The 25549-nt window shown below is 43.8% G+C and overlaps 1 protein-coding gene across 1 annotated transcript in view; it reads right to left on the bottom strand.

Annotated features, from left to right (window-relative positions):
- Positions 1 to 1864: 1864 nt before the first annotated feature.
- Positions 1865 to 25549, bottom strand: part of sik3 (SIK family kinase 3) — a 43927-nt gene continuing 20242 nt past the window's right edge. The window contains 23 exon segments of the mRNA XM_038692645.1: positions 1865 to 5406; positions 6303 to 6429; positions 6522 to 6651; positions 6814 to 6968; positions 7171 to 7408; positions 7410 to 7610; positions 7612 to 7942; positions 8716 to 8837; positions 8965 to 9134; positions 9896 to 10005; positions 10168 to 10226; positions 10593 to 10712; positions 15355 to 15496; positions 17008 to 17142; positions 18188 to 18261; positions 18357 to 18506; positions 18643 to 18799; positions 19500 to 19609; positions 20176 to 20256; positions 20926 to 21060; positions 22541 to 22651; positions 22992 to 23110; positions 24188 to 24311. Of these exon segments, the coding sequence (XP_038548573.1) occupies positions 6308 to 6429; positions 6522 to 6651; positions 6814 to 6968; positions 7171 to 7408; positions 7410 to 7610; positions 7612 to 7942; positions 8716 to 8837; positions 8965 to 9134; positions 9896 to 10005; positions 10168 to 10226; positions 10593 to 10712; positions 15355 to 15496; positions 17008 to 17142; positions 18188 to 18261; positions 18357 to 18506; positions 18643 to 18799; positions 19500 to 19609; positions 20176 to 20256; positions 20926 to 21060; positions 22541 to 22651; positions 22992 to 23110; positions 24188 to 24311 (3096 nt within the window). The 3' untranslated portion in view covers positions 1865 to 5406; positions 6303 to 6307.

The following is a 25549-nucleotide window of genomic DNA, read 5'->3' as shown; positions in this document are numbered from 1 at the left end:
GATGATCAGTAAATTGAAAAAATTATCATCAGATGAATCAGATGAGAACAGTTATTGATTGCAGCCCAAATAACTATGGTAAATAAGGCAATAATGAACTGAGACATTATGCGATAGATTTACATTTCGCAAAGTCAAAGGCTGCCTGGAAGTTGGAAACACAAAATATTTTTTTTATATACACTGCTCAAAAAAATAAAGGGAACACATAAACAACACAATTTAACTCCAAGTCACTCACACTCCTGTGAAATCAAACTGTCCATTTAGGAAGCAACACTGATTTATAATCAATTTCACATGGAATAGACAACAACAGGTGGAAATTATAGGCAATTAGCAAGACACCCCCAATAAAAGGAGTGGTTCTGCAGGTGGTGACCACAGACCACTTCTCAGTTCCTATGCTTCCTGGCTGATGTTTTGGTCACTTTTTGAATGCTGGCGGTGCTTTCGCTCTAGTGGTAGCATGAGACGGAGTCTACAACCCACACAAGTGGCTCAGGTAGTGCAGCTCATCCAGGATGGCACATCAGTGCGAGCTGTGGCAAGAAGGTTTGCTGTGTCTGTCAGCGTAGTGTCCAGAGCATGGAGGCGCTACCAGGAGACAGGCCAGTACATCAGGAGACGTGGAGGAGGCCGTAGGAGGGCAACAACCCAGCAGCAGGACCGCTACCTCCGCCTTTGTGCAAGGAGGAGCAGGAGGAGCACTGCCAGAGCCCTGCTAAATGACCTCCAGCAGTGTGTCTGCTCAAACGGTCAGAAACAAACTCCATGGGGGTGGTATGATGGGCCTGATGTCCACAGGTGGGGGTTGTGCTTACAGCCCAACACCGTGCAGGACGTTTGGCATTTGCCAGAGAACACCAAGTTTGGCAAATTCGCCACTGGCGCCCTGTGCTCTTCACAGATGAAAGCAGGTTCACACTGAGCACATGTGACAGACGTGACAGAGTCTGGAGACGCCGTGGAGAACGTTCTGCTGCCTGCAACATCCTCCAGCATGACCGGTTTGGCGGTGGGTCAGCAATGGTGTGGGGTGGCATTTCTTTGGGGGGCCGCACAGCCCTCCATGTGCTCGCCAGAGGTAGCCTGACTGCCATTAGGTACCGAGATGAGATCCTCAGACCCCTTGTGAGACCATATGCTGGTGCGGTTGGCCCTGGGTTCCTCCTAATGCAACACAATGCTAGAGCTCATGTGGCTGGAGTGTGTCAGCAGTTCCTGCAAGAGGAAGACATTGATGCTATGGGCCGGCCCGCATGTTCCCCAGACCTGAATCCAATTGAGCACATCTGGGACATCATGTCTCGCTCCATCCACCAACGCCACGTTGCACCACAGACTGTCCAGGAGTTGGCGGATGCTTTAGTCCAGGTCTGGGAGGAGATCCCTCAGGAGACCATCCGCCACCTCATCAGGAGCATGCCCAGGCGTTGTAGGGAGGTCATACAGACACGTGGAGGCCACACACACTACTGAGCCTCATTTTGACTTGTTTTAAGGACATTACATCAAAGTTGGATCGGCCTGTAGTGTGGTTTACCACTTTGATTTTGAGTGCGACTTCCAAATCCAGACCTCCATGGGTTGATAAATTTGATTTCCATTGATAATTTTTGTGAGGATTTGTTGTCAGCACATTCAACTATGTAAAGAAAGGAGTATTTAATGAGATTATTTCATTCATTCAGATCTAGGATGTGTTATTCTAACATTCACTTTATTTTTTTGAGCTGTATATGTGTATATATATATATATAAAAAAAATTGTATGTTAAAACATGCAGAAACTACAGGAGCTTACAATGCCCCATCCTGATCCCAGATAAGTAGCACGTAACACAAAGACACACAAGCCATGAGCTTTTTAAATTATTTCTTTATTTATATATATTTCTTTATTTATTCATCTCAGTTTGGTTGATATTCTTTTTAAATCATTGTTGTTGCACTTTAGTATTTTTGTACTCAACAGAAATGAACATAACAAAAAAAAATGACAAAATGAGCCAATAGAAAACAAAATGAACCTAAGAAATATGAGTAGAGCAGAGAGCTGCTTGCTGAGCAGGGAGGCAGGGAGAGAGAGAAAAGAAAAAAGGGGCAGGGATGAAAAAGTTAAGACAAAGAAAATGGGGGAGAAGGGTCAGTCTGATCAGGCAGAAGAGTGTGAAGCAGCTCTCTCCTTCCCATTACCTCTGAATCATCTTCAGTGTTTTTCATTCACTCAAACTGTCCTTTCCTGCGTGCCTCTGCTCCCCCCTCGATACAGATCTGAAACAACAGCTGTGGTACTGGTCATGACATTAGACAAGGTGGAGCCTCTCGTCTTAATTTTAGAGTTTCTTTCCTGCCATGGGACAAGAGACATGCAATGTCTTCCATTCTAGTCGTTTCCTCTCCAATACCCAACAAGCGTTCTTTCTCTTCCAGATCTCAGTTTTGGCTTGGAGTAAACAATGAGAGAAAACAGGAGGACAGATCTGAAAGAGGAATGACCGCGAACTGGAGGGACTACCGAGATGGAACGGAAACAAAGCTTCTTCTGCCCGACGAGACACTGCCTCAGTTTGCGAAGGAACAGAAAACACATTATTTTCTTGAATCCATCCCACTTGGCTGTTTACTCTTCCTGTATGCTCCTCTTGTTTTAGAGATTCGGATCTGCCGCTAAAGGTGATCCCATCTGCTCTGAGGAGGAGGAGGAGATTTTGGTAAACAGGAAGTTGGTGCAAAGGGAAAGCACAGGCGCTGCGTGACACCATCTACAGCTCTCAGATGTATGTAGCATACAAAAAGTCAACCGAGCAGCCAGGTATTGTGAAATCTGGCCAGTATAAACACATACAAGTGGAGCTTGATTTTTTTTTTTTTGGCACCACAGTCTCTTGCTGGCCCAATATAGACTCAATATCCAAGGGTTCTGTATATGGGAGGATAAAGAGGTCAAACAATAAAAATTTTATAAAAAAAAAAAAAGGGAGAAAAGGGTGGGGATCAACCTTCTGCTGTTGTCCCCAGTGTGCTGTAACCCCCATCTGGATGTGCTTGAGCCTCGCTCAGCTTAGGGCACAGACCTCGGCGGACAAGTTTAAGGCGGGCACACCCTTCCCGCTCGCTCTGACCACAACCTTGTATTCCCCTGCTGTGGAAGTCCAAATCAAACAATTCATTCCTATGGTCACCTCCTGAAACGTTTCCCTTTTGTGGTTTGGAGGTGTGTCCAAACCATCATCCACTGACTGTTCATGAAACGCAGCCATCGTGTCCTCTGATATAAACTTCCAGGATTTTTTGGGGGCCGAAACGAGATATGTTTACCAAAAAGAGGGGTGTGAGAGGGTCGAGTAGTAGTAGTTGTAGATTCCTCCTTGGTTGCCATTATAACAGGGTTAGCTTTGGAGGAGGGGCCATGTCCATAAGGCGTCATCCAATCAGAAGCCGATGTAGTAGAAGATGGGAGGATCACAGCAGACAGGTAGGGCAGCGTGAGAGAAAAAGAAGGGGGGGGGGGAGGTTGTCCATCTCCACACTTGTGATGTTTAGGATGATATGTCAGCTATTTTACAAGTTATTCCCTTGTTTGTTGTCTTTTTTTTTTTACTTTTTTATATTAAGAGTGTCAAGTCTCTGTAGCACCCGAACCAACCCAGACAAAGCCCAAAGCCTGACCCTGTATAGCCTGCCACAACTACCCCGTTAACAGAAAACAGGCCCAACATCAAGAATGACAGTCACAACAACATCGATTGAAATGATACTTTGCAAAACAAAATAATTACTCTCCTCTTATTCAAGTGTCTCGATATAATAATATTAAAACAAATAAGAACAATCTTTTTTTTACGACACAGAAAGAGCACTGTCTCTTCTCTCTGTCCTCTTTTGGCTAGAAATCTCAAGATTCATAAAACAAACAAAAAAACAAAAAGAATACATTTTGAAGACATCCAAAAATACAAATGATAAACAATAGATATAAAAAAAGCCTCCCCAACATCTGAAAAACAAACAAGTAACAAAAAAGAAAACATTTGATATTATAGATATTGCAATAGCGTTCTATACATGGCATCACTGTACAAGGAAAGGAGCAAATGTCTGGTAAAACTACCCACAATGCAGTACACTGTCACTGACATGGGAAAGGAGGATGGAGAAAAGGGGGTACACAAGGTGGGTGAAAAGTCGCTGGGCTGGAGGAGGTGGGGAGGGTGGATTTGGAAAGCAGGGTAACCGCATGACAGAGATCGAGAAACTGCAAGGAGGGGTGGAAACAGAGGATAGCTTGAACCGAAAGTGCAGAATTACTTAAGTAATCGAAGAACAACATTGTTGTCCTTGCAACACAGAAATGTTTTTCCTTTAATAATAATAATAATAATAATATATTCATTATAATAAAACCTCTTTTACAGAAAACAGTAATAACAATAAGAGTAACAATATTGACCATAATGCCTACAAGGACATTAGCCTTAAAAATTAATTTTTAAAATAAAATAAAAATAAAATGAATGCTAGAAGAAGAAAAATACAAACAAATACAACAATGAGAGAGCTGGTTTGTCCTGTGCGATGTCACTGAGCTCCATCTTTGGAGAGAGCGGTTTTGTTGCCCAATTGGAGCCTGACCCAAAACACCCGCCACCCGGCCGAAAAGTGGCCGCCACTGCTGAGGTTTCAGCCCGCTCCGGAATGATCTGCTGCAGGACAGCAGGAGGAGAGGGGGAGACAGAGGAACAGACTGAACCTCCTAGACACCTTCACCCTCCGCTCACCTCTTTTTTTCCAGTCATGCGCGCGCGCGCGCACACACACACACACACACACACACACGATGTGAATACTTTGGGTTTGTGGCAGCAGTGTGTATGTTTCATTGTGTTTTTGGACTCTATGTTCTTGCAAGACTGTATCGATGCGTTGGCCAATGAGGCACATAATGAAGTATGCCAACAGTTAATAGAAGACCAAGGGTGAAAGGGGAGGATTAGGTGAGGGCAGCAGGTGGGCTTGGGGCCAGGTTTGTAGGGGGAGGAGGTGAGGGGGTCGAGTCGAAAGAGGGAGGAGTGGAACCCCAATCTACCCATGATGGGAGGTGAAGAGGAGACATCCCGTGGCAATGAACGCTGGATGTCTGTGCAGAAAAATGATGGCACTTTGACGTTTGAATCCCGAGGCCCCGCCTGTGACCCCCCCCCCCTCTAATGTCTACACCCTCCCAACACTCCCCCTCTCTCGCGCAGACTGCCCTCCCAGGGACCGATGGAGACAGACAGATGGACGTAGAGTGCCTCCCGCGTGGGCAGACGGCGGTGGTTTGGCGTGATGCTGCTCAACTCAAGTCAACACAACTCAGGATGGCTGATATGGACTGCTGTACACAGGATAGACCGCTTCCTAAAAGGAGATAGAGGGAAAGAAATGAATATTTATAACCCCTGATGATGTTTTCAGGGTTGTCTTGGCTTGGGCTTGAAGACTACACATTTATTCAGAAAGTCTGTATTAAAAACTGGGGATGTGGAGTTTGAAAGACATAAAAATGAACCAGGGGAGCAGGTAGGGTCTAATGAAAGGATGCAGTGTATAAGTTGCATTATGGGTAATGCAGCATCCCATGTTTTTGGAGCTTGAGACAAAAACTCATTGGCGTCTGATGATTGATCTGTGTCAAAAAGCCTAATGGTATCCACTAGGGTTGCAACGGTTTAATGCATTAATGTAAAAGCAGAATTTTTGTGTTGTAGTTGATTAAAGTGGAGCTCTTTAGAACAGTTTTGTATCAAAGTGCAATATTTAATAGTTGTTTTCATTATGGATTACTTTGATGGATATTTTCGCCATAAAATCGATTGATTGTTTGGTTTATAATACTTCTGAAAAGAGTGAGAAATGCCATCACAAGTGCTCTAAACAATTATTATAACAGTTGCCAAATTAATGTAGTTGTGTGTGTGTCCGCAGGTGAGATTTTCCATTGTTTTGAAAACGATCAAATTTCATATGGTGGTACCATGAAACCGGTTATCACTGTAACTCTAGTATCCACTGGGATTCAGTGGTGTAAAACAAAATGTAAAAAAGGTCTAAAGGAGGTAATCATTTTTCCACATAATAACATCTGCAAAGGAGTGAACATAAAAAGATAAAATGGACACGTGCAGAGAAAGCGAAGTAATAAATGTTAAGCAAACCATAAAAGCAAGGTCAAAAGCACTTCATACGTGGTTAACATATTAACACGTGCGTGCGTGCGTGCGTGCGTGCGAGAGAGAGAGAGAGAGACTAGGTACCTGTGCTAGACCCCAGCCTGCTCCATGCTGTACTGCAAGTCAGGGGGCTTGTAGCTGAGGAGCATGTCACTGGTGCAGGAGGAGGGGTAGCAGGCTGCCGCATGGAGCTCCCCCTCGACATCACACACTGCATGAGAAATGCACATATTTTACTCATATGGACAAAGAAAATCCACACAAATTTTAAAAAAGGTAGATAAACGCATGTCTCCTACTGACCTGACTCTTCCCGCTGGTGCAGCTGCTGGCTTCCTGTCAGTGACGTTTGGCTGAGAATGTCCGACATGCGAGCGGAGCTTAGTGCCTTCCCGGCCAGCAGGCTCATCCCAGACATGGGGTCCGCCTGATCCTAGACAGAAAATGAACAGCTTTACACAAACAGAGAAAACCCTACTGACACTTAAACAGCTTCCAGCAGCTGTGGTGAGTCAGGCCTTTGTGTGGATGACTGGGTATGTTTATAATTTGCCGATTACCCCCCCTCCCTCACCCAATGCGAAGGTTCACTCACATAGGCATCGTCACAGGTCTGGATGGTGTGGTGGCGCTGTAGCTGTCCACGGGACCTATAGGCGTCACCCTGGGGACCTCGCGAATAGCCCACACCATTATGATCAGGCACCTCCATGGCCTGCCCTGGGGGCCTGCACTCCACATGCTCAGATTCTGACAGAAAACATTAGGGAATATGTGTAAACCAAATATAAAGTGCAATGACTTTACCAAGAGTTAAAAATAAACTGCTGTGATGTTTATCTTAATGTCCGAGATCTTCAAATGTAAGGACCTCAAAAGTTAAGGTCAGGACGAACACTAGACTTGAAATCTCTGTAGCGAGTTTTATAACAGCTACGTAAACAGGTCTTACCTCTAGCTGCTTGAGCATTCCTTATGTAGCCACCATGCCTGTGTGTAGGGGAGCTGTAGGGTGGGGTGCCTCCTCGGGGAGGCCCCAGTAGCTCATGACCTTCTCCTGCCTTGACCAGCAGGCCCTCGTGTGGGTGGTGGTAGCCAGCCGGCACCTCATCCTCCTCCATGCTCTCTGAGTGGGGTAAGCTGGGGCAAGGTGCCTGGACCGGGTGCTGCTGTGGCTGGACCTCAGGGGGGTCGAATCTGGAGGAGGTGGTGGTAGTGTTGGCCTCCAGACGAACCCTGCGGTGCCGGCGGCTCCAAGCTCTCACCTTGGCTCAGCTGGCGGAGCAGCAACATCTCTCCATACTCTTGGGGTGCGCCGCTGGGTGGTGTGGGGGGCGGCGGGCACGGCCGGGGGCTCTGCCTCTTCAGCAGGGCAGCCAGGTCTTGGGGGGGGCAGCCTGGGATCGGTGTGGCCTGTTAAAGAGTGGCGGGGGGACAGGAGGCCCTGCAGTGTGGGGGTGACGTGCTGTTGTGGGGGGCGGTAGTCCAAAGGAGTTGGGGAGAGCAGGGCCTGCTGTAGTGTAGAGGGGGTGCCGTAGCTGCTGTTCCCCACCACCCCGCTCTGGTAACCATCCAGGCCGGGTACTTTCAGGGAGGCTCCCTGCAGATAGGGGCTGTAGGAGCCGACAACCCCAGAGGCTCCCCGGGAGGCGGCGTCGCCAGAGAAGAGGTGGGGATTGAACTGAGCCTGGTCATAGCCTGATGTGAAGCGGCCAAGGCTGCGACTAGATAGGAGGGAATGCAGAGGATAATTAGCATCAACACGCTCCCAAATCCTCTACACCATGCAAATAGATCAATTAGCTTTCAGTAATCTACACTGGGCTTTCATTAAATCACTGCACACAGACAACCTAGCAAACACTTCAGGCCACGTCCAGGTTCAGGTATTTACTGAGAGGTGTAGGGACATTTCAAAATGATACATTTTGAGTAAGTGTTCCACGTTCTCTCAGTGAAGTCAGTCCTGGTTTCAGGTGTTTATGGGGTGATGATGTCAGGGGCCACAGGATGACTGACTACTACATATACTTTCAAAACACGTACATCCAACCAACTCACCCAGCTACACTGAGGAGGAGAATTTGTTGAGGATGTCATCTCAGCAAAGGTGATGATGGATTTACATTAATTTTCAATACTGGTAAAAAAAAAAAGTGTCCTCAAAGTCTGACCCCTCACACATTAAACCCGAACACCAGAATTATACATCTAAGTATAAAAACCCTTAATAAAATAACACTACAAAAAACAAAAAAAAACAATGGACATTGCAGAAATGTAAAACAAATAAAACAGTGAGAAACATACAATGATTAACATGGTAAAAACAGAACAAACAGCATGGTGTCTGTTGTGAGTGACGTGGTAATGGAGCAATGAAACAGAAAATTTAAAAAAACTAAAAGCAAAAAAAGGACACAGAAACAGTCCATTGGTATTGTTAGGAGGGTTTGGTGGCCATCAGGGGACGTGGTGACAGGATGGATGGGGTCACCTGTGCGACTCGGCATTGTCTGCGCTCAGCTGCTTCCCGAGGACTCTGTGTCCCCCCGGCGTGGACAAAAAGCCCTGTCTCTGCGCCGCACCCAGCTCCACTTCCTGAACCTGAATGGTCACCTGCACAAACAGTCAGTGTTCATATTGATTATCGATCAGAGTATCACCCTTTAAATAAAGTCAAGAAAGATTCATTTAAAATACCAGTAGAGACAAAAATGACAAAAACAAAACGTCATTGGCTCACCTGCTGCTGCTGAGGTACACCCTGTGCCAGTGGGACGGTGGGGCGAGCAGATGCTGCTTGTTGATTGGTTGGTAGAGAGACTCGAGGCATGCCCGTGGGAGGCGGGCTGCCACTCTGGCCCTGATACAATGCCGGAGTTCCGTGCTGGTACTGCACTGGTGACGGACCTCCTAGGAGAAGAGAGGAGTCATTAGAGCAAAACCTCTGGCCACAGTTACTGAGAGCTGACATCATTATACTGTCTAAGTTGCTGACCCAGCAAAATCCCTCCGGCACAGAAACAGAGAGTTTAACCTGAGAAAGTTCAAAGTCTTGCATAGATTTTTCTTTCCAAAGTTTCCTTAGTCTACCTAAGCTTGCTTGGAAGGGTGCCAACTAAATTTCTACTTTTACTACTCCTCTTCTAATTATTAGGCCCGATCCTGACTGGCTTCCTAACTAATGGTACAGTTGCAATGACTAAATACAATCAGTTGTTTTCTCAACATAGTTATCTCCAGTTATTGTGTTTCTGGAGACCGACGTGTTTATTCACCTGCTGTTCCTGGTTGCACTTTGTTTTCATTTTGTCAGCTTAAACTACGCCTTCTACTACATTATTTATTCAACAATTTCCAAATGAACATATGTCAGAATTCAGTGTTTGTGTACAGATGACAAAAGCCAGTGAGTAATCAAGAGAATTAATCGCCCAGCACGTCAAAGGGCCAGTATCCATTTCAAAGAAACAAATAAAATCATAATAAGTCAACTGTCATACAAGCATGAACAACAAATAACCAGTCACCTATTTATAAAATCTGTCAGAGGATTCTGATCAGAAGAAGACAGATCTATCCATTTTCCTTAAAAATCCCAAGTTTAAAAAGGCACTGCATGTCCATTAGTTATATTGTTTGAAGCAATAAAACTTAGCAATGGTATTACTAACCATGCCCTTGCATTATGCCTGCAGAGCCAGGCGGAGGGCTCTGGTTGGGCTGTCTGAAGAGGTGGTTGCTGGGATGTGTTGGCGGAGGGCTGGAGGGCTGGATACGCAACCTGAGGGAGGACAGGACAGAGTAGGAGAGGAGAAGAGAGCGATATGACAATGATGTAACACTTCAGTCGATAACACTGCACCACAGTATCAAGTTCATTGTTCAAAAGCTGATGAGTAATACGTGCGCAAGTGTGTGTGTGTGTGTGTGTGTGTGTGTTCACCTCTGGAGCTGGTGGGTTAGATGACTGGGCTGGCTCTCTCCATGGCCTAAAGACAGACCCTGCAGGCAAAGACACATTCAATTTGACTCAAAGCTTCAATATAATGATTGACCCAAAGAAAGGAATCAAGCTGAAGAGACAAAAGAGGCCACAGAGCCGGATATCCAAGCCTCAGGTGAACCAAATCAATAGCACTTTCTATGAAGCTTACATCTGTGCTTTATAGATACCCGCGTAGTTCAATATAATGCATGCAAGAGTTGCTATAAGCCTTCACAGTGCAACGCAAGTATGATCTCTATGCTTTACAAGGTCAGGTAAACTGTTACAAACATCACCGTGCTTGATGTAACCACCATGGATGCTGAGTGTAGCTTTAGCTTCTAATAACGTCTTTATAACGGCCATTTGTCAGTTTGAAATACCTGGATTTGCTGGTGGAGGATTTGTTGCTCTTGCTGGTAGAGGATATGCTGCTGCTGGGTGTGCTCCAGGAATCGCTCATCCTGTTGGGCAGCGTACATTTTCTGGAGCTGCTCGCACTCCTATTGAAAACACAGACCCCAAACATTAAATTTAGACACTAACAAGGGAAGTACTATAAATCGAGGCTAATGTGTTTTTAGAAAAGTAGCTAACAAGTAAAAGTAGCAACATCTGGGATAGCTGATAAACAAATAACAAAATCCACTGCATGTCAAAATTTTATTTACTATTCTTATTTTGCCCAGATTGAAAATGTACAGTAAAATTCAGTCATTTACATTTATTCATTTAGCTGATGCTTTTATCCAAAGCGACTTACAATATGTATGCAAGAGGTCGCACGCCTCTGGAGCAACCCCTAGTTCAGGGGTATTCAATTAGATTTCAAAGAGGTCTAGTTAGAGAAAATTTCCTGAAGCAAAGGTCCGGAACATCAAAACGACGAACTTGCGTTATCATTCAGTACTATAACCTATAGTTGTATCAACACATGTTTTTAGTCAACAACGGACTGTCAAATCAAATAATATTTCAGTCAGTTTTCACATCAAACTGGAGGGATAATAAATAATAACTATTCAAATAATAAATTCTAAATTTAAGTAAACTAAAGTGCCTAATTTTTAGAAAAAATGTAATAAAAAGTGTAGCTTGAAGTGATGAAGTGTAGTCTTAACCAATTTTATAATAAACACTCAACACATCATAACAAATGAACAGCTGTAACGCCTCCTCTTCTCTTTCATTTCCTCTTACAGAGCTACCACTTTCCTACTTTCTGTTGTTCAGTGAGAAACGTGAGCTCCAGCTAGCATATTGGAGATCTATGAGATATTCTGGTTTTGAACTGCCCGTGGGAGGAATGTACATGTAAAAATCTGTACATTCTTAATTAAAAGTCATGTGAAATCTCTTTTATCTTTCGTCTCCTCAATTTGGGTGTGTTTCCAAAACGTCTCTGGTGAATCTCGCGGACTCGACTCGCAAGCATCGGTATGCACAGATTTGATTGGCTGAGCAGCGTCACATGAGAAGATTGGAGCACATGCGATTGGTCTGTGAGTTTCCTGGTCCTCTAAACCAGTACAGTAAATGCTAGAAAAGCTGCGCGGGTTAAAATAGAAACGCTCCGTCACGAGGTAGTAAGTCTCAATAATAAATGGGCTGTAGGTCGGCGGTCCGGAGAGGACGCCGGCTGGGTCCGGATCCGGATCGCGGTCCGCCTTTAGTGACCTTTGCCCTAGTTGCTCCAGAGGAAGTGTCTTGCTCAGGGACACAATGGTGGATGGGTCACATTGGGGGATTGAATCCGGGTCTCTCACACCAAAGGCATGTGTCTTATCCACTGCGCCTTAACCACCCCACATGTATCGGTTCATCAACAGCAAGTGGTAGAATATTTTTAAGAAATCACCATCTTGCTAGCAGTTACAAAGCAGCAAATCTCAGCACTAACCATCATATACAGTGGGTACGGAAAGTATTCAGACCCCTTTAAATTTTTCACTCTTTGTTTCATTGCAGCCATTTTCCAAAAATCAAAAAAGTTCATTTTATTTCTCAGTAATGTACACTCAGCACCCCATCTTGACAGAAAAAAACAGAAATGTAGAAATTTTTGCAAATTTATTAAAAAAGAAAAACTGAAATATCACATGGTCATAAGTATTCAGACCCTTTGCTCAGTATTTAGTAGAAGCACCCTTTTGATCTAATACAGCCATGAGTCGTTTTGGGAAAGATGCAACAAGTTTTTCACATCTGGATTTGGGTATCCTCTGCCATTCCTCCTTGCAGATCCTCTCCAGTTCTGTCAGGTTGGATGGTAAACGTTGGTGGACAGCCATTTTCAGGTCTCTCCAGAGATGCTCAGTTGGGTTTAAGTCAGGGCTCTGGCTGGGCCATTCAAGAACAGCCACGGAGTTGTTGTGAAGCCACTCCTTCGTTATTTTAGCGGTGTGCTTAGGGTCATTGTCTTGTTGGAAGGTAAACCTTCGGCCCAGTCTGAGGTCCAGAGCACTCTGGAAAAGGTTTTCATCCAGGATATTCCTGTACTTGGCCGCATTCATTTTTCCCTCGATTGCAAACGGTCGTCCTGTCCCTGCAGCTCAAAAACACCCCCACAGCATGATGCTGCCACCACCATGCTTCACTGTTGAGACTGTATTGGACAGGTGATGAGCAGTGCCTGGTTTTCTCCACACATACCGCTTAGAATTAAGGCCAAAAAGTTCTATCTTGGTCTCATCAGACCAGTGGATCTTATTTATCACCATCTTGGAGTCCTTCAGGTGTTTTTTAGCAAACTCCATGCGGGCTTTCATGTGTCTTGCACTGAGGAGAGGCTTCCGTCGGGCCACTCTGCCATAAAGCCCCGACTGGTGGCTTGCTGCAGTGATGGTTGACTTACTACAACTTTCTCCCATCTCCCGACTGCATCTCTGGAGCTCAGCCACAGTGACCTTTGGGTTCTTCTTTACCTCTCTCACCAAGGCTCTTCTCCCCCGATAGCTCAGTTTGGCCGGACGGCCAGCTCTAGGAAGGGTTCTGGTCGTCCCAAACGTCTTCCATTTGAGGATTATGGAGGCCACTGTGCTCTTAGGAACCTTAAGTGCAGCAGAAATTTTTTTGTAACCTTGGCCAGATCTGTGCCTTGCCACAATTCTGTCTCTGAGCTCTTCAGGCAGTTCCTTTGACCTCATGATTCTCATTTGCTCTGACATGCACTGTGAGCTGTAAGGTCTTATATAGACAGGTGTGTGGCTTTCCTAATCAAGTCCAATCAGTATAATCAAACACAGCTGGACTCAAATGAAGGTGTAGAACCATCTCAAGGATGATCAGAAGAAATAGACAGCACCTGAGTTAAATATGAGTGTCACGGCAAAGGGTCTGAATACTTATGACCATGTGATATTTCAGTTTTTCTTTTTTTAATAAATTTGCAAAAATTTCTACATTTCTGTTTTTTTCTGTCAAGATGGGGTGCTGAGTGTACATTACTGAGAAATAAAATGAACTTTTTTGATTTTTGGAAAATGGCTGCAATGAAACAAAGAGTGAAAAATTTAAAGGGGTCTGAATACTTTCCGTACCCACTGTATAAACAGTCTCTTTGCGAATTGTGCATTGTGGAATTAGTTCATGGATGTTTAGTGTGGCGACAACTTCCTCTACTTTACAGCTCCCAGTGGAACCAAAGTTTAACACCTTGTGGTGGCGTCATGTGGCTGACTGTTATCCTAAAGGTAGTCGAATGGCTTGAACAACACAGGTACACTAATACAATTAAGCTAATGCTTTGAGTTAATGACACTAAATCACATTCAGTTACATTTCATTGCGGAATAGAAGTCTGAACCAATTTCCTGCCACATGCAAATGAGATGTTGAAACCTAATGTCTATAAACACTTTCTGAAGCCCAAAGTCATGAAACAGGCCTGCCAGCTTGTGTGACCAGCTACAACATGTATGATGAACTCGTCGTGGAGGTTGTAGAGTTGTCCCTGCACTTCTTTACTTCCAGTTTCTTCCCAGTTATAGAATAGACACATTCTTTGACCCAGGGTATAGTTCACGTGTGCATTAACTTCTCCCCTACCCATACTAACACTTGGGAGCAATGATAATCCCAGCATGTCAGTGCACAGCGAACACGGTGATTATCCTCCTCCCTACCTACGCCTCCTATTGGGTGAGGTAATCTCACTGTAGTGTCACTGCAAATGATGTGATGTCTCAAGAAGCAGCTTGCGGTTTTCTCAGGTGAAAGACTCAGTCCGAACTCACCTTAAGGAATACTGTATGTTGTGCGTCAACACTGCAGTACGTTCAAATTGCATCAGTGTTTAATAACAATGCTCAGACTGGTTCACTAGTTTACGCTTTGGTCACCTCACTTGATCACAAACAGCAAAAAAGGCTGGTTAAGATTAGTGAAGCGATATCTGGAGTGAACGGTCACATAACACTCTTGCTGCATCTCAAGGCCTAACTTTCATCCCTGTCATCAAGATCTGTCAACAATTTAAACATTTTTCAGTCTTAGCATATCACTGCCATGCTGTTTAAAAGGATAAGACCATATCCCTTGTGTCAGGACGTCCGAATGCCTGATGTGAAGACCATGGGCAAAACACAGTTGGTCAGAGATGAATAATGGCACTAAGCTTGCTCAGATTAACACTCTGGACTTTTTTTCAAATCAGAAATGAGCTGACACCATTAGCTTCTCACTGTAGCTTGACTGTTTCTGTTATGAAATGGTAGCAGAGAGCATGAGGAGGCAGAACGCAGCAGCCAGCCAATAAGCGGGGCTCATCACAGTGGTATACATCCAAAGAGTGACTGCTCCTACACTGAATGTTACATCACAGAGTCTGCCTCAGCTCATAAAGCACATTTGCAGTGCCAGGGATCTTGGTGTGCATTCCCAAGAGTCAAAACTGCATCAGACTAGCTGCAATGTATCACAATTTCTGCACTTCTAGCCTTAAGAGCCAAATGTGTTGCACCACTGTTGTAATTGTTGAGTCACTGATATTGATCATAAAACCTGTTGACCCTCCACAGAATTGTTGCCTCATTTTCTCCTACAGATAGTGAGAAAAAAATAACTCAATTTGTCTTTGGATAAAGCTAGGCACACAAGGGGAAAAAAGGGAGATGATATCCCTTGATATTAAGTAAACTGATGTACCTGTTTGAGTTGCTTAATGAGGCTGCTGTTCTCCAGATGAGCCTTGAAGGCCTGGATCGTGGCGGCGCCGTCTGAGAACCGTCTGACAGGTGAGAAGCGTTCCATGGGGAGATGAAGGGTGTTACAGTCCTTATAGCTGGATCTGGAGAGGGGACCACAGGGAGCAGACACAAACGTGTGCACACAAATACACACACACCCGTGCACGCACACAGATACACACACATATTCATACAGACACAGAAACAGAGACATAAGAAGCTTGAGCTCTTCAAACCTGCACAATATATTACAAGTTAAAATATCTGACTGTGATACATTGAGTGTAGGAAATATTAGGACCCACAAATTCACACAACTGATTTGTTAAATAAATCTTTAAATGATTTCCTTCATCCACTCGATCACGACAGAGGTTATGGAGGGGAACCTGGCTACGACTCATTGTTTGGAAACTAGATGTAATATTCTGAGTGTTGCACAGTGACTACATTTTATATCACTTTGTGTCAGAGGTCACTGCACCACCTTAACAGCTGAAGTCAATGGCACAAAAACCTTACATGTCACAGCTGATCATTAGTTAAAGGTAAGCTGCATACATACCATTGTTAATGGAAGTTCATCTAAGGGCAACACTGCCAATACAGGACATTAAAGGAATGCTTTTTGAATATTGTTTTCTATAAATAAGCTCTTTCCTCAACTTGCCACTGATGACAGAGGTTTCTCTGTGTAGTGCTTAGGAGATAAGCCAGTTTACATAACACAGTAAAAAAGTAAACAAACTACCACCATGTGTTGGCATGTTTCATAGAGATCTAAATAACTGAACCAGGTGGATATTTGATGCAGCTGTCACTTTTATGCAGAAACACTTTTTTCCATCAAAAACTGGCCAGGTGATCACGGTCCATTTGCTTTCCAAAAAGTATCCCATGAACAAAGACACATCCTTCTGGCTTTACACAACCATTGTAGTTCAACGGAAAATGCTTTCTTTAACAACAGCCAGGTCCTGCCTACCACTTCATCCAAATCCAAAAAAAAAAAAATCACAATAAAGAAAAAGTATACTCTCAAAAGACGTCAACAAACTGAGTTGGAGACACATTATACTTACTACTATACTATACTGGGGGACAACAGCTAGAATTGCTACATGACAACACCGAAACACAAAAATATGGCCGCTGTTGGAGAGAAAATACAGAGGTAATGATTTAGCTTTGAGAGGTTGCTGATCTATTAATAATCTGTTAAAACTTTGGAGTGAACCTGTCACATACCTGCTCTTTCCAGGTTTGTTGGGAAGAAACGGTTACTTTGGATAGTGGTTTACGGGTGATGTGGCGATAAGTCTGTCATGTGCCACATCCTCCACCTCCAAAACCACTATTAACAAAAAAATATGCTTCCTCTTTGGAAGGTGCACAGCCTTCACATGGTGTGAATACATCATCACCAATGTGTATGTGTAAAATCAACTGTGCACGTAAGTGAGTGTGTGTGAGAGAGAAAAAAAAAAAAGACAGTTCAGCTTAATATGCCCATTTAATGTGTGTGAGTGTGATTGTGTGTGTGTGTGTGTGTGTGTGTGTGTGTGTGTGTGTGTGCGTGCATATACAGCTCGGAGCGGGCGTGTCCCCTCACCGGGTGTGTGTGTCGGGGGCCCAGCCCCCCCTCTGGCGGGGGCCCTGGGGCCGCTGTGACTCTGCCGAGGGCTCGCCATGCGATGTGCTCGTGAGCGCGTGCGTCGTGTGCCGCTTGCAGCGGTTCGCCAGGTACCTGGGCCGCAGGGAGGGGGGAGGACGGGGGTGAGGGTGGGAGACAGGAAGCAGCGCTGGTCAGCTCTCTGTCCTCATTGGCTAATGGAGACGGGGGGAAAGGACCGCCCCTTCCCACCTCTGCCAATGGGTGCCATCATTCATATCATCTTAGCCAATCAGAAAAACATAGAATAAAATTACACCATAGATGGATGTTATAGCTTATGGGATCACATAACCCACCAGCTTCCAATTTAAGGATTGGACTGGTTGACATTTTTTAAATAATTGGTTTTGCAAGCTTCAGAGTTAGCAAAGCTGTGTGAGAAAGCGTGAGAATAATTTGGCACTTATTGAAATGAGAGATAAAGAAGCTCTTGGCCAAAGAGTTTAAGAGATAGGAGGGCTGGATTTGGTGGCAGATTCAGTTTGGAACTGTGGCAGAAGGCACTTGCGCGATGGAGAAAGGAGGAGAAATGGAGTAAGCACCACAGCAGAGTGGCCACCTCCCGTGGGATAAAGCAGAGCAGCCTAGAGGCACTCACTCCCAGCAACCCAGGACACCAGCGAAGTCTACAGGAGGTGCGGTCTGAAGAGGACCAACTGGGAAACCCTGACCTGGACTTCTGAATGCAACCCCACAACTCCATAAACCAAACCTGTGCCTATCTTCACCCTGGCCTACATTCAGCTCCTTCTATGTCAAAGATTTTGGTCAGTTTCTCTAGATTCCACACTGCAGGGTCCTAGTATTTGCAGTTAACGCGTATTGTTTTTGGCCTCCTCTAAAAAAGTACTAACTAAGCTTTATGTCAAAAGGTTTGCTTACACTGAAGGCAGCAATGCAGATCTGTTTTCCCATCTACAAACGGTAAATCATAAAATAATTTGAGATCAAGCTTTACGAAACTAAAAATCTAATAAATACTGAAAACTTTTAAAATTGAAAGCTAGCTGAATCCTCATTTTTCCCCATCACAGGTTACAGGCCCTGCAGAGAATCCAGTTTAGACAGCACCTCTGTACAGTATACCCCTTCACCAAAAACCATCATGGTGGGTTACCTCTGTACAGCCTCTTGGTCTGGCTCTCCGTCTGAACCCTCCTCATCCACCGGAGCTACCGCAGGGATAGGGTGCTAAGGGAGGCAAAGAGTTAACCAGTCACCACTACTCCAGTTTATATGAAGGGAGAATAAACAAACTGCACACATTAAGAAATCCAGATCCTGACCGGGCTGGCAACAAGCGGCGAGGGCCCCCGAGGTCGCTTGAGGAGTTGAGCGTGTAGTTGAATATTGGCCCCGCCATCGGAAGCTCTTCGACCAAGAGGCCCCATGCCGTTGAGCAGCTGCAAGGTAGGTGGCTGCAGCAACGACTGCTCCTGGAGGATCAGCAGGCACAGGAAGTCAGATTGGAGAAGGGAGAAGAAAAAAAGAAAATCGATATAGTTTGCGGGTTCCTGCAAATCAACTGATGACTTCCAGAGGCCACACCTAATGTAACCCAACTGGCTATACCTTGTACTCCAGCTGCTGTGTGGGCTGCAAGCTCTGCGTGGGCATGAGTGTGTGCATTTGGCCCATAGTGGGGGCCAGTGGGGGGAAGGGGGGCTGGGGCACTGCACCACGAGGGAAACCTGGTGGCAGTTTCTGGAGGTCCTCCTGCATCTCTGTCCTGTGGTGGGAGGAGGGAAAACAACAGGAAGGAGTTACTGGCTACGTAGGTGTGCAAGAATATACTAGTCCCTGTCTTATCTGGGATAGATTATTTAAATGCCCCTTAAATAACCCACACCTAACCATCCCTGGGTCGATGTGCCCACCAATAAACACTCACAATTAATATTTGTGATCTCTCACTGATTATTTAAAAAGCTAGCAACTATTACACATGATTTCTGTTTTGATCAGTAGTTGGCAGAAACACAGCATATACCATCTTTTGACAATTGGCTTAAAGAAATGCAAATTTGACGCAGTCTTCTACCCATAAATCCAATACTATACATTTTTTCCCGGGGCGTAGGCTTTATCCACAGAAGAGAGAAAAATTAGAACTGCTGAAAGATACAGACTTACTTTCACTAAGTTTTTGGGTTATTATAAACAAGATCAGGCATTTTAATGTAATGGCTCATTAACAAAACATGGCAGCGTAAATAAAAATCCTAGGGAATGATGGGTGATAACATAATATTATGGTTTTAAATAAAGTACTTTATACACACAAGACATAAAAAACAGCTGTCAACTAAAATTACAGACCTTCCAGCTAACAGTTACAGAAAGAAAAAAAAAAAATACTGCTGATAATGTAGCAATAAGAAAAGAAAATCCCAAATGGTAGGTTGAAGAGCTGTGTGTTCATGTGTTACCTTTGGTCTGGTACCCCCACAGTGTGCCGCCTCATCGAAAGGTAGCGAGCCATGGCCTCTGGAGATGGTTCCTCCCCTTCATCACTGTCCAGCGCCATGCTGCCATCCGGCTAAACAATATATACACGCACATATATATGGTCATTAGTAATCGCTGTGGTAGTGTATGTGTGTTGCATGCTTGTGTGGCAATGTATCAAAACATCATGTACATTTTTAATGTAGCTCAGTTCTAATAAACATGCTCCAAAAGTTACAATCCCTGCTGCAATGCAGTGATCTGACGCATTCATGTGTTTCACAGCATTTGTGAGTCAGCTTTGAGGTTTTGTGTGTGTGTGTGTGTGTGTGCGCGCGCATGTATGTGTGATTATGTGTGTGTATGAGATGGATGTCAAGCTACACTAACAGCAGTGAACTTTAGTAGTAAACAGTAAATAATGGAAATACGGCCAGTGACTATAAACATGCAAATCATCAAAAGTATGAAGACTGGATGTTGCTGTGTTGATTGATTTATCCTACAAAAGAAGTATTGTGGCAATTCCTTGCTAGGTAAGAGACTCCTTTAAAGGAGTGACAACTAAAACTCTTTAAGTTAGAAGCAGTTAGGGTTGAAGCCATTTCATCTCCTTGAGCAAGTCCTTCCTGGTCTAAGCAGCAATCGTCGACTCACCTCAACAATCTGGTTCTCTGGGTTGATGAGCTGGACATGGGGAACAGTCATGCTAACAGGATTACCCTGTGGATCAGTCTGCTGGGCAAGAACACAAGCGCACACACACACACAACACACACACACACACACGTCATGTGAGGACAACAATCTCCTTAGTACAGTGGGATTGGCAGATGTGTGTTAAAGCCAATCAACTCCATCATGACATTTAAAAAATAATAATAAAAATAATTTTGCTATTATTTTGATCGATATTACGTGATTTGTGATATGATCATTTTTATTTTTGCATCACAATTGTTATTTTTACCAACAGCTATAGCGATGATGTGACATTTGTTGGGGTCTACACCCAACAAACATGTTTTCTTACATCTGGAGAACAAGATTTGTAGGCCGGGCACCTCTGTGGCACTAGTACTTCATTATAATGCGGTTTGTCACACATTTTCATCAAAAAATTGCAGCTTCTGCGATTTGGATATTGAAAACATATTTACTAAGAATCGATTTATACACTATCAATTCATATTATAGACGGATACACATAGGATTAATCGGCTAACTATAGTGTATGTTAAGATCACTGCGTGACCCACTGGCTCTACAAATCTTGTTTACAGCTATAATAAAAATAAATAAAAAGCTCCAACTCGCTAAAAAAAAAAATTATACAAACTGTTGAAAATTGACACCATGTAGGCTGCAAAGCCACCATCATCATGCCGCCAACGGACAAGAAGTTACCTGTACAGCGTTAAGAGGATAGCTAATGGGGCGCAGTGTGGGCGGGGCAACACGCAGGGTCTTGTGTTTCTTGAGGCGGTCAGCCAGCAGACTGTAGATGGCACTGTAGTGATCGTATGCATCGGTTTGTAGGGACTATAGGGGGGGAAAGCAGGAAAAAATTAAAGCTGCAAGCAGTATTGAACAGGCCTTCACATCCAAGCAGGTCTCAGTGGGAGAGTCACCAGACGTCAGCTGTAATGGCTCAGAATCTACATGACTGGCACTTTGCGAAGAAGATATCACTTCCTGTGTCTACTATGGGGCACTACAGAGCAAACGACAATAATACATGATATTGCCGTTTATCGAGTATAGACAACAACACAATGTCAATTTCATGTAAAATCGCATAATCTTTGTCACATGGGGATTGCTTCCTATTCCCTGTAGGTAGCGTTATGACGCATGAATGTCACATAGGTGAGAGCAGGGTAACATCAATAACCCATTTGATGTTTAAGGCTGATTGGTTGAAACATTGTTCAGCTATTCCCCTTTTATGTCTCCCCACACTCAGACACACAAGAAGCCTACACCTCAGGGAAACACACCGGCTTGCCCGCCCTCTCTCTGTCTCCCCCCTCGCCCGTCTACTCCACTTTCTCCTTTAGCAGTACATTTTATAAAGTCACCTAAAAGGTACAGAAGTTTCATATTTTTCCACCCGCGAACCGTTATCACGGCTGCAGGTGAGCCGCTTGTGGGCTGGTTAATGACACAGCCCATCAACCAAACTAAAATCTGCACCCTGTGTGTTCAATGCTGCTTTACCTGGTCTGTGCTTGTAAAATTTCCACCGCGACTTGTAACGTCATAGGCTACCAAGTTTTTAACCGAGTAAAGTCTGTGCGACTGAACACATGCACATATGACGACCGCTATCCCCCTTGCGCACGCACACGCGCCCCCAATGACGTCGTCCATCCCGATGTTTCAATGTAGACATCGTCCTATGGAAATTTTGTAGACATCGCCCAACCCCATTACATCATGCATGCAGCCATTAAATAACTTTACATATTTAAGACGAAGACTTCTCAGCTGAGCCTGCGACCCGATCCCAGATAAGCGGATGAAGACGGATGGATGGATGGACTTCTTCTAAGGGGTAAATCATTTTAGCTAACAAAATACACATCTCTCAGCTAGAAATCTGAAACCTGCTTTTGTTTACTTCCGTTAAATCAAAGACCAAGTGTTTCAAAAATTACAGCAAATATCAACGTTAAATCTGCCACCATTATCACTGTAAACGGCATATGTACAGTGCGAGAATGGAAAGCTCGGCAGGGGTCGCAACAACAACTAAGGAGAGCGGGGCTTAGCGAGGGGCAATTGCAACCTAAAGTCATGAAACGTGTTTAGAAAATTCAAATCAACACACAAAATCCAAAATGGCTGACTTTGTGTTGGGCAAACTCTCTTAAAAGAGAAATATGTTCTTTATTATGAGAAAAACAATAGCTTCCTAGCACCGTTCGGGCACTAAATTAGTTGCTAGGATTATTTTTTGACGAAAGACACTGCTTAAAATCTAAATACATCATTACAAGGCTACTTATTTGGGTCCAACCTGCAGTGTGCGCTCTCGATCCAGGCCCATCTCAGACATGGCTATCAGCACCTGCTCATTGATGAGCTCGGTCTCTCTCTCCGTTTTCACCTGCTCACACTCCGCTATCAACTGGAAGAGATAAGATACAACTGTTAAAAATACTGAAAGAGCTACTAGGATACTAGGGTCCCAACTGGGTGCACTGTTGGTTAATACCTTTTCATTGATCAGATAGAATTTAAACAGTAATTTATCCATCTCTTTCACTGATGAATCTTTAACATCTCTAGCAAAAGGTCACAAATGTCATACAATGGACACAGAGACAAAGGCACAGAAGGAACACTGTTCCCCACCATCAAAGTGGAAAACATTATTTTGCGATAGATAAATAATCATTACAAGTGAAGATACTTTATACATTATAAGTGAAAACACTGACTGCTGAATATTTCTAGAGGGGTCTCACCCTGTCGAAGTCAGGGTCCGGGTCTCCTAATCTCATCCACTTGTTCTTACAGATCTGCTCCATGGACAACCTTCTACTGGGCTCCAGCACTAACATGTGTCTGATCAAGTACTCACAGTCTGCAATAACACACAAACATACAGATGCCCTCACATCAGATAACGCCACTTGATACATAATATATATTAAAGCAGCTCAACTGTATGAAAAACATGCAAAGCAACAACCATTTTCTCCACAATTGTGGCCGTTTTATGTTCAGAAACTCAATTTATGTGGATCAGCCCTGAAAACATAATGTACCTAGTCTGTATTTCTTTTGTAATTTCAAAGGGTGACTTAAAGTGATAAAATATTTTAATCAAATACTCAAATCAAACACTAGGCTTGAATGGTTGCTGTTAAAGGTTGCAAGTAAAGAGCTGTGGATCTTGTTGATCCCATTCTGATGTCCTTTTCGTGGTAGAAATAAATATCTTAATATCCATAGAAAATTCTCCACCCACTCTGCTGTAAATCCTTTTGTTCCGTTTTCTCCACTGTATCTGTTGACATAATGTAGTGCAGAAGTCTTTAGATTTGTCCAATGTGCATACTTGTCACTATTGGAATAATAATAAATAAAATGTAACCAACACAAAGTGAAGCTGACCAAAGCTACTGTTAAAAGTTACTCTGTGAAATTTGTCAACACGGGGAGCGCTTTGGAGCAATGTTTTTGTTTTTATCAAGCACAAGGACACACATAGTACACACAGACGGGGTGGTACAATTAATGTCATGCCATCTGTGTCACACTATTCTGCTGTTCAGCAGTTGGCTGTGGTAACGCACCAGCAAGCAAACGTGGAAACATTCTACATGCGGCACTGCACAAAAGTCTGCTTTGCAAATGTTTTAAGAGGAAGGAAATGCACTCAACATGTTTATTAGACTTCAATGACAAGGGTTGTGCGTTTTGCTGAGAAGGCACTGAAAACGTAACGTTTTTTTAACAAGAAAATGCCGTAGGGCACGTTTAATCGCCACATTTCAGGCAAATAGTGGTAAATTATTTTTTGTAGCGCATCACTTTGGAATTTGCCTGGCCCATGGGTGGGGAAAAAAAGCTACTGACATCTTACACCGTTTAAGGTATGATGTGGAGAAGGCGGCGGAGAGACATGGGAAAGAGGAAGAGTTTACTGGAGTCCTACCTGTAGACATGAAGAAGGGGATTCGGAACTTGCCACTGAGGACACGTGCCCGCAAATTTTGTAGAGTGCTGCCATCAAACGGCAGGGCGCCGCACACCAACACATATAACACCACACCCAAGCTCTATACAGAGAAAAGACAGCAGGAAACAAACAATGAGTGCATTATTTTTAGATTGAGCTTCAACAAACAATTATATTGATTATACATAAAATCTTAATTTACACTTCAATTTTCAGATGAGTCTGATAAACTGGCTGGTTAAGAAAAGAAAGGATGGTGGTGGCCACGGAGGAGCTGAGGTTCGTAAAGCAAGTTGCAAACTGGTCATCTTTTAAGTCGAGTTGCAATGATTAGTTGATTAATCGGTTAGTCGATCGAAAGAAAATTAATCGACAATTATTTTGATAATTGATTGATTAATTGTTTTAGTCATTTTCTGGTAAGAAAAATGTCGATTAGATAGTCGATTAATCGTGAAAATAGTTGTCAGATTAGTCGATAATGAAAATCATTGTTAGCTGCAGCCCTAGTTGCACGTTAACGCGTTTTCGCCTCAGCCTGCAAATCACCCACCCAAACAAGCAGCGGAGGGAGGCTTCAGCAGACTATGCTGTCATCTCTTTTTCCATATTTTTCCACCCACGATCCGTTATCACAGCAGCAGGTGAGCCGCTTGCTTGTTAATGACGCAGCCTATCAAACAACTCAAACAACCCAAACCAACAACTGCACCCTGTGTGTTCAAGGCTGCTTTAACGTTACCTGGTCCGTGCTTGTTAAATATCCACCACTTGTAACGTCATTTCAAGTTTTTAACAAAGTAAAGTCTGTGCGAGTGAACACATGCACATAAGACGACCACTACACCCCCCCGTCCATCCCGATGTTTGAATGTGGACATCGTCCCAACCCTACTGAACATTGTATTTCTGCTGCTCCCTGATAAAAGATACCTGCTAATACCTGTTCAGAAAAAAAATATATAAGAAAATTAGACTCTGATGGTAACTTGTTTTAACAAGCTACATAAAAAGGTAATGCCCTGGCAGTGGCAAATAGCTTTGGTTTAATATCTGATTTGATTACATTAATGTTTATGTTATAGGTTTAGGTAATACGTTATTGCTGCTGTGTAAAGGGAATACTGCTGGCTTTGGTGCAGAGCCATGGAAAAATGTGAAATAACTGGAGAGCATCAAAACTATCTAAATGACTTTTCCCAGATCTGATGGTTGTATCTAATGATCCTCCCCAGTGGGCTTCTTCAGCAAGTTTTTTGTTTATTAATTATCAGGGTACCCCCAGGATTCTTGACTTTTTAAGACTTTTTTAATACCACCTAGGATGAAATTTAATTC

The sequence above is a fragment of the Micropterus salmoides genome, unplaced genomic scaffold, assembly GCF_014851395.1.
Source record: "Micropterus salmoides isolate LMB-PRFRI ecotype aquatic unplaced genomic scaffold, ASM1485139v1 Ms_hic_scaffold_3, whole genome shotgun sequence".
NCBI lineage: Eukaryota > Metazoa > Chordata > Actinopteri > Centrarchiformes > Centrarchidae > Micropterus > Micropterus salmoides.
This window is presented reverse-complemented; position numbering and strand designations above follow the sequence as displayed.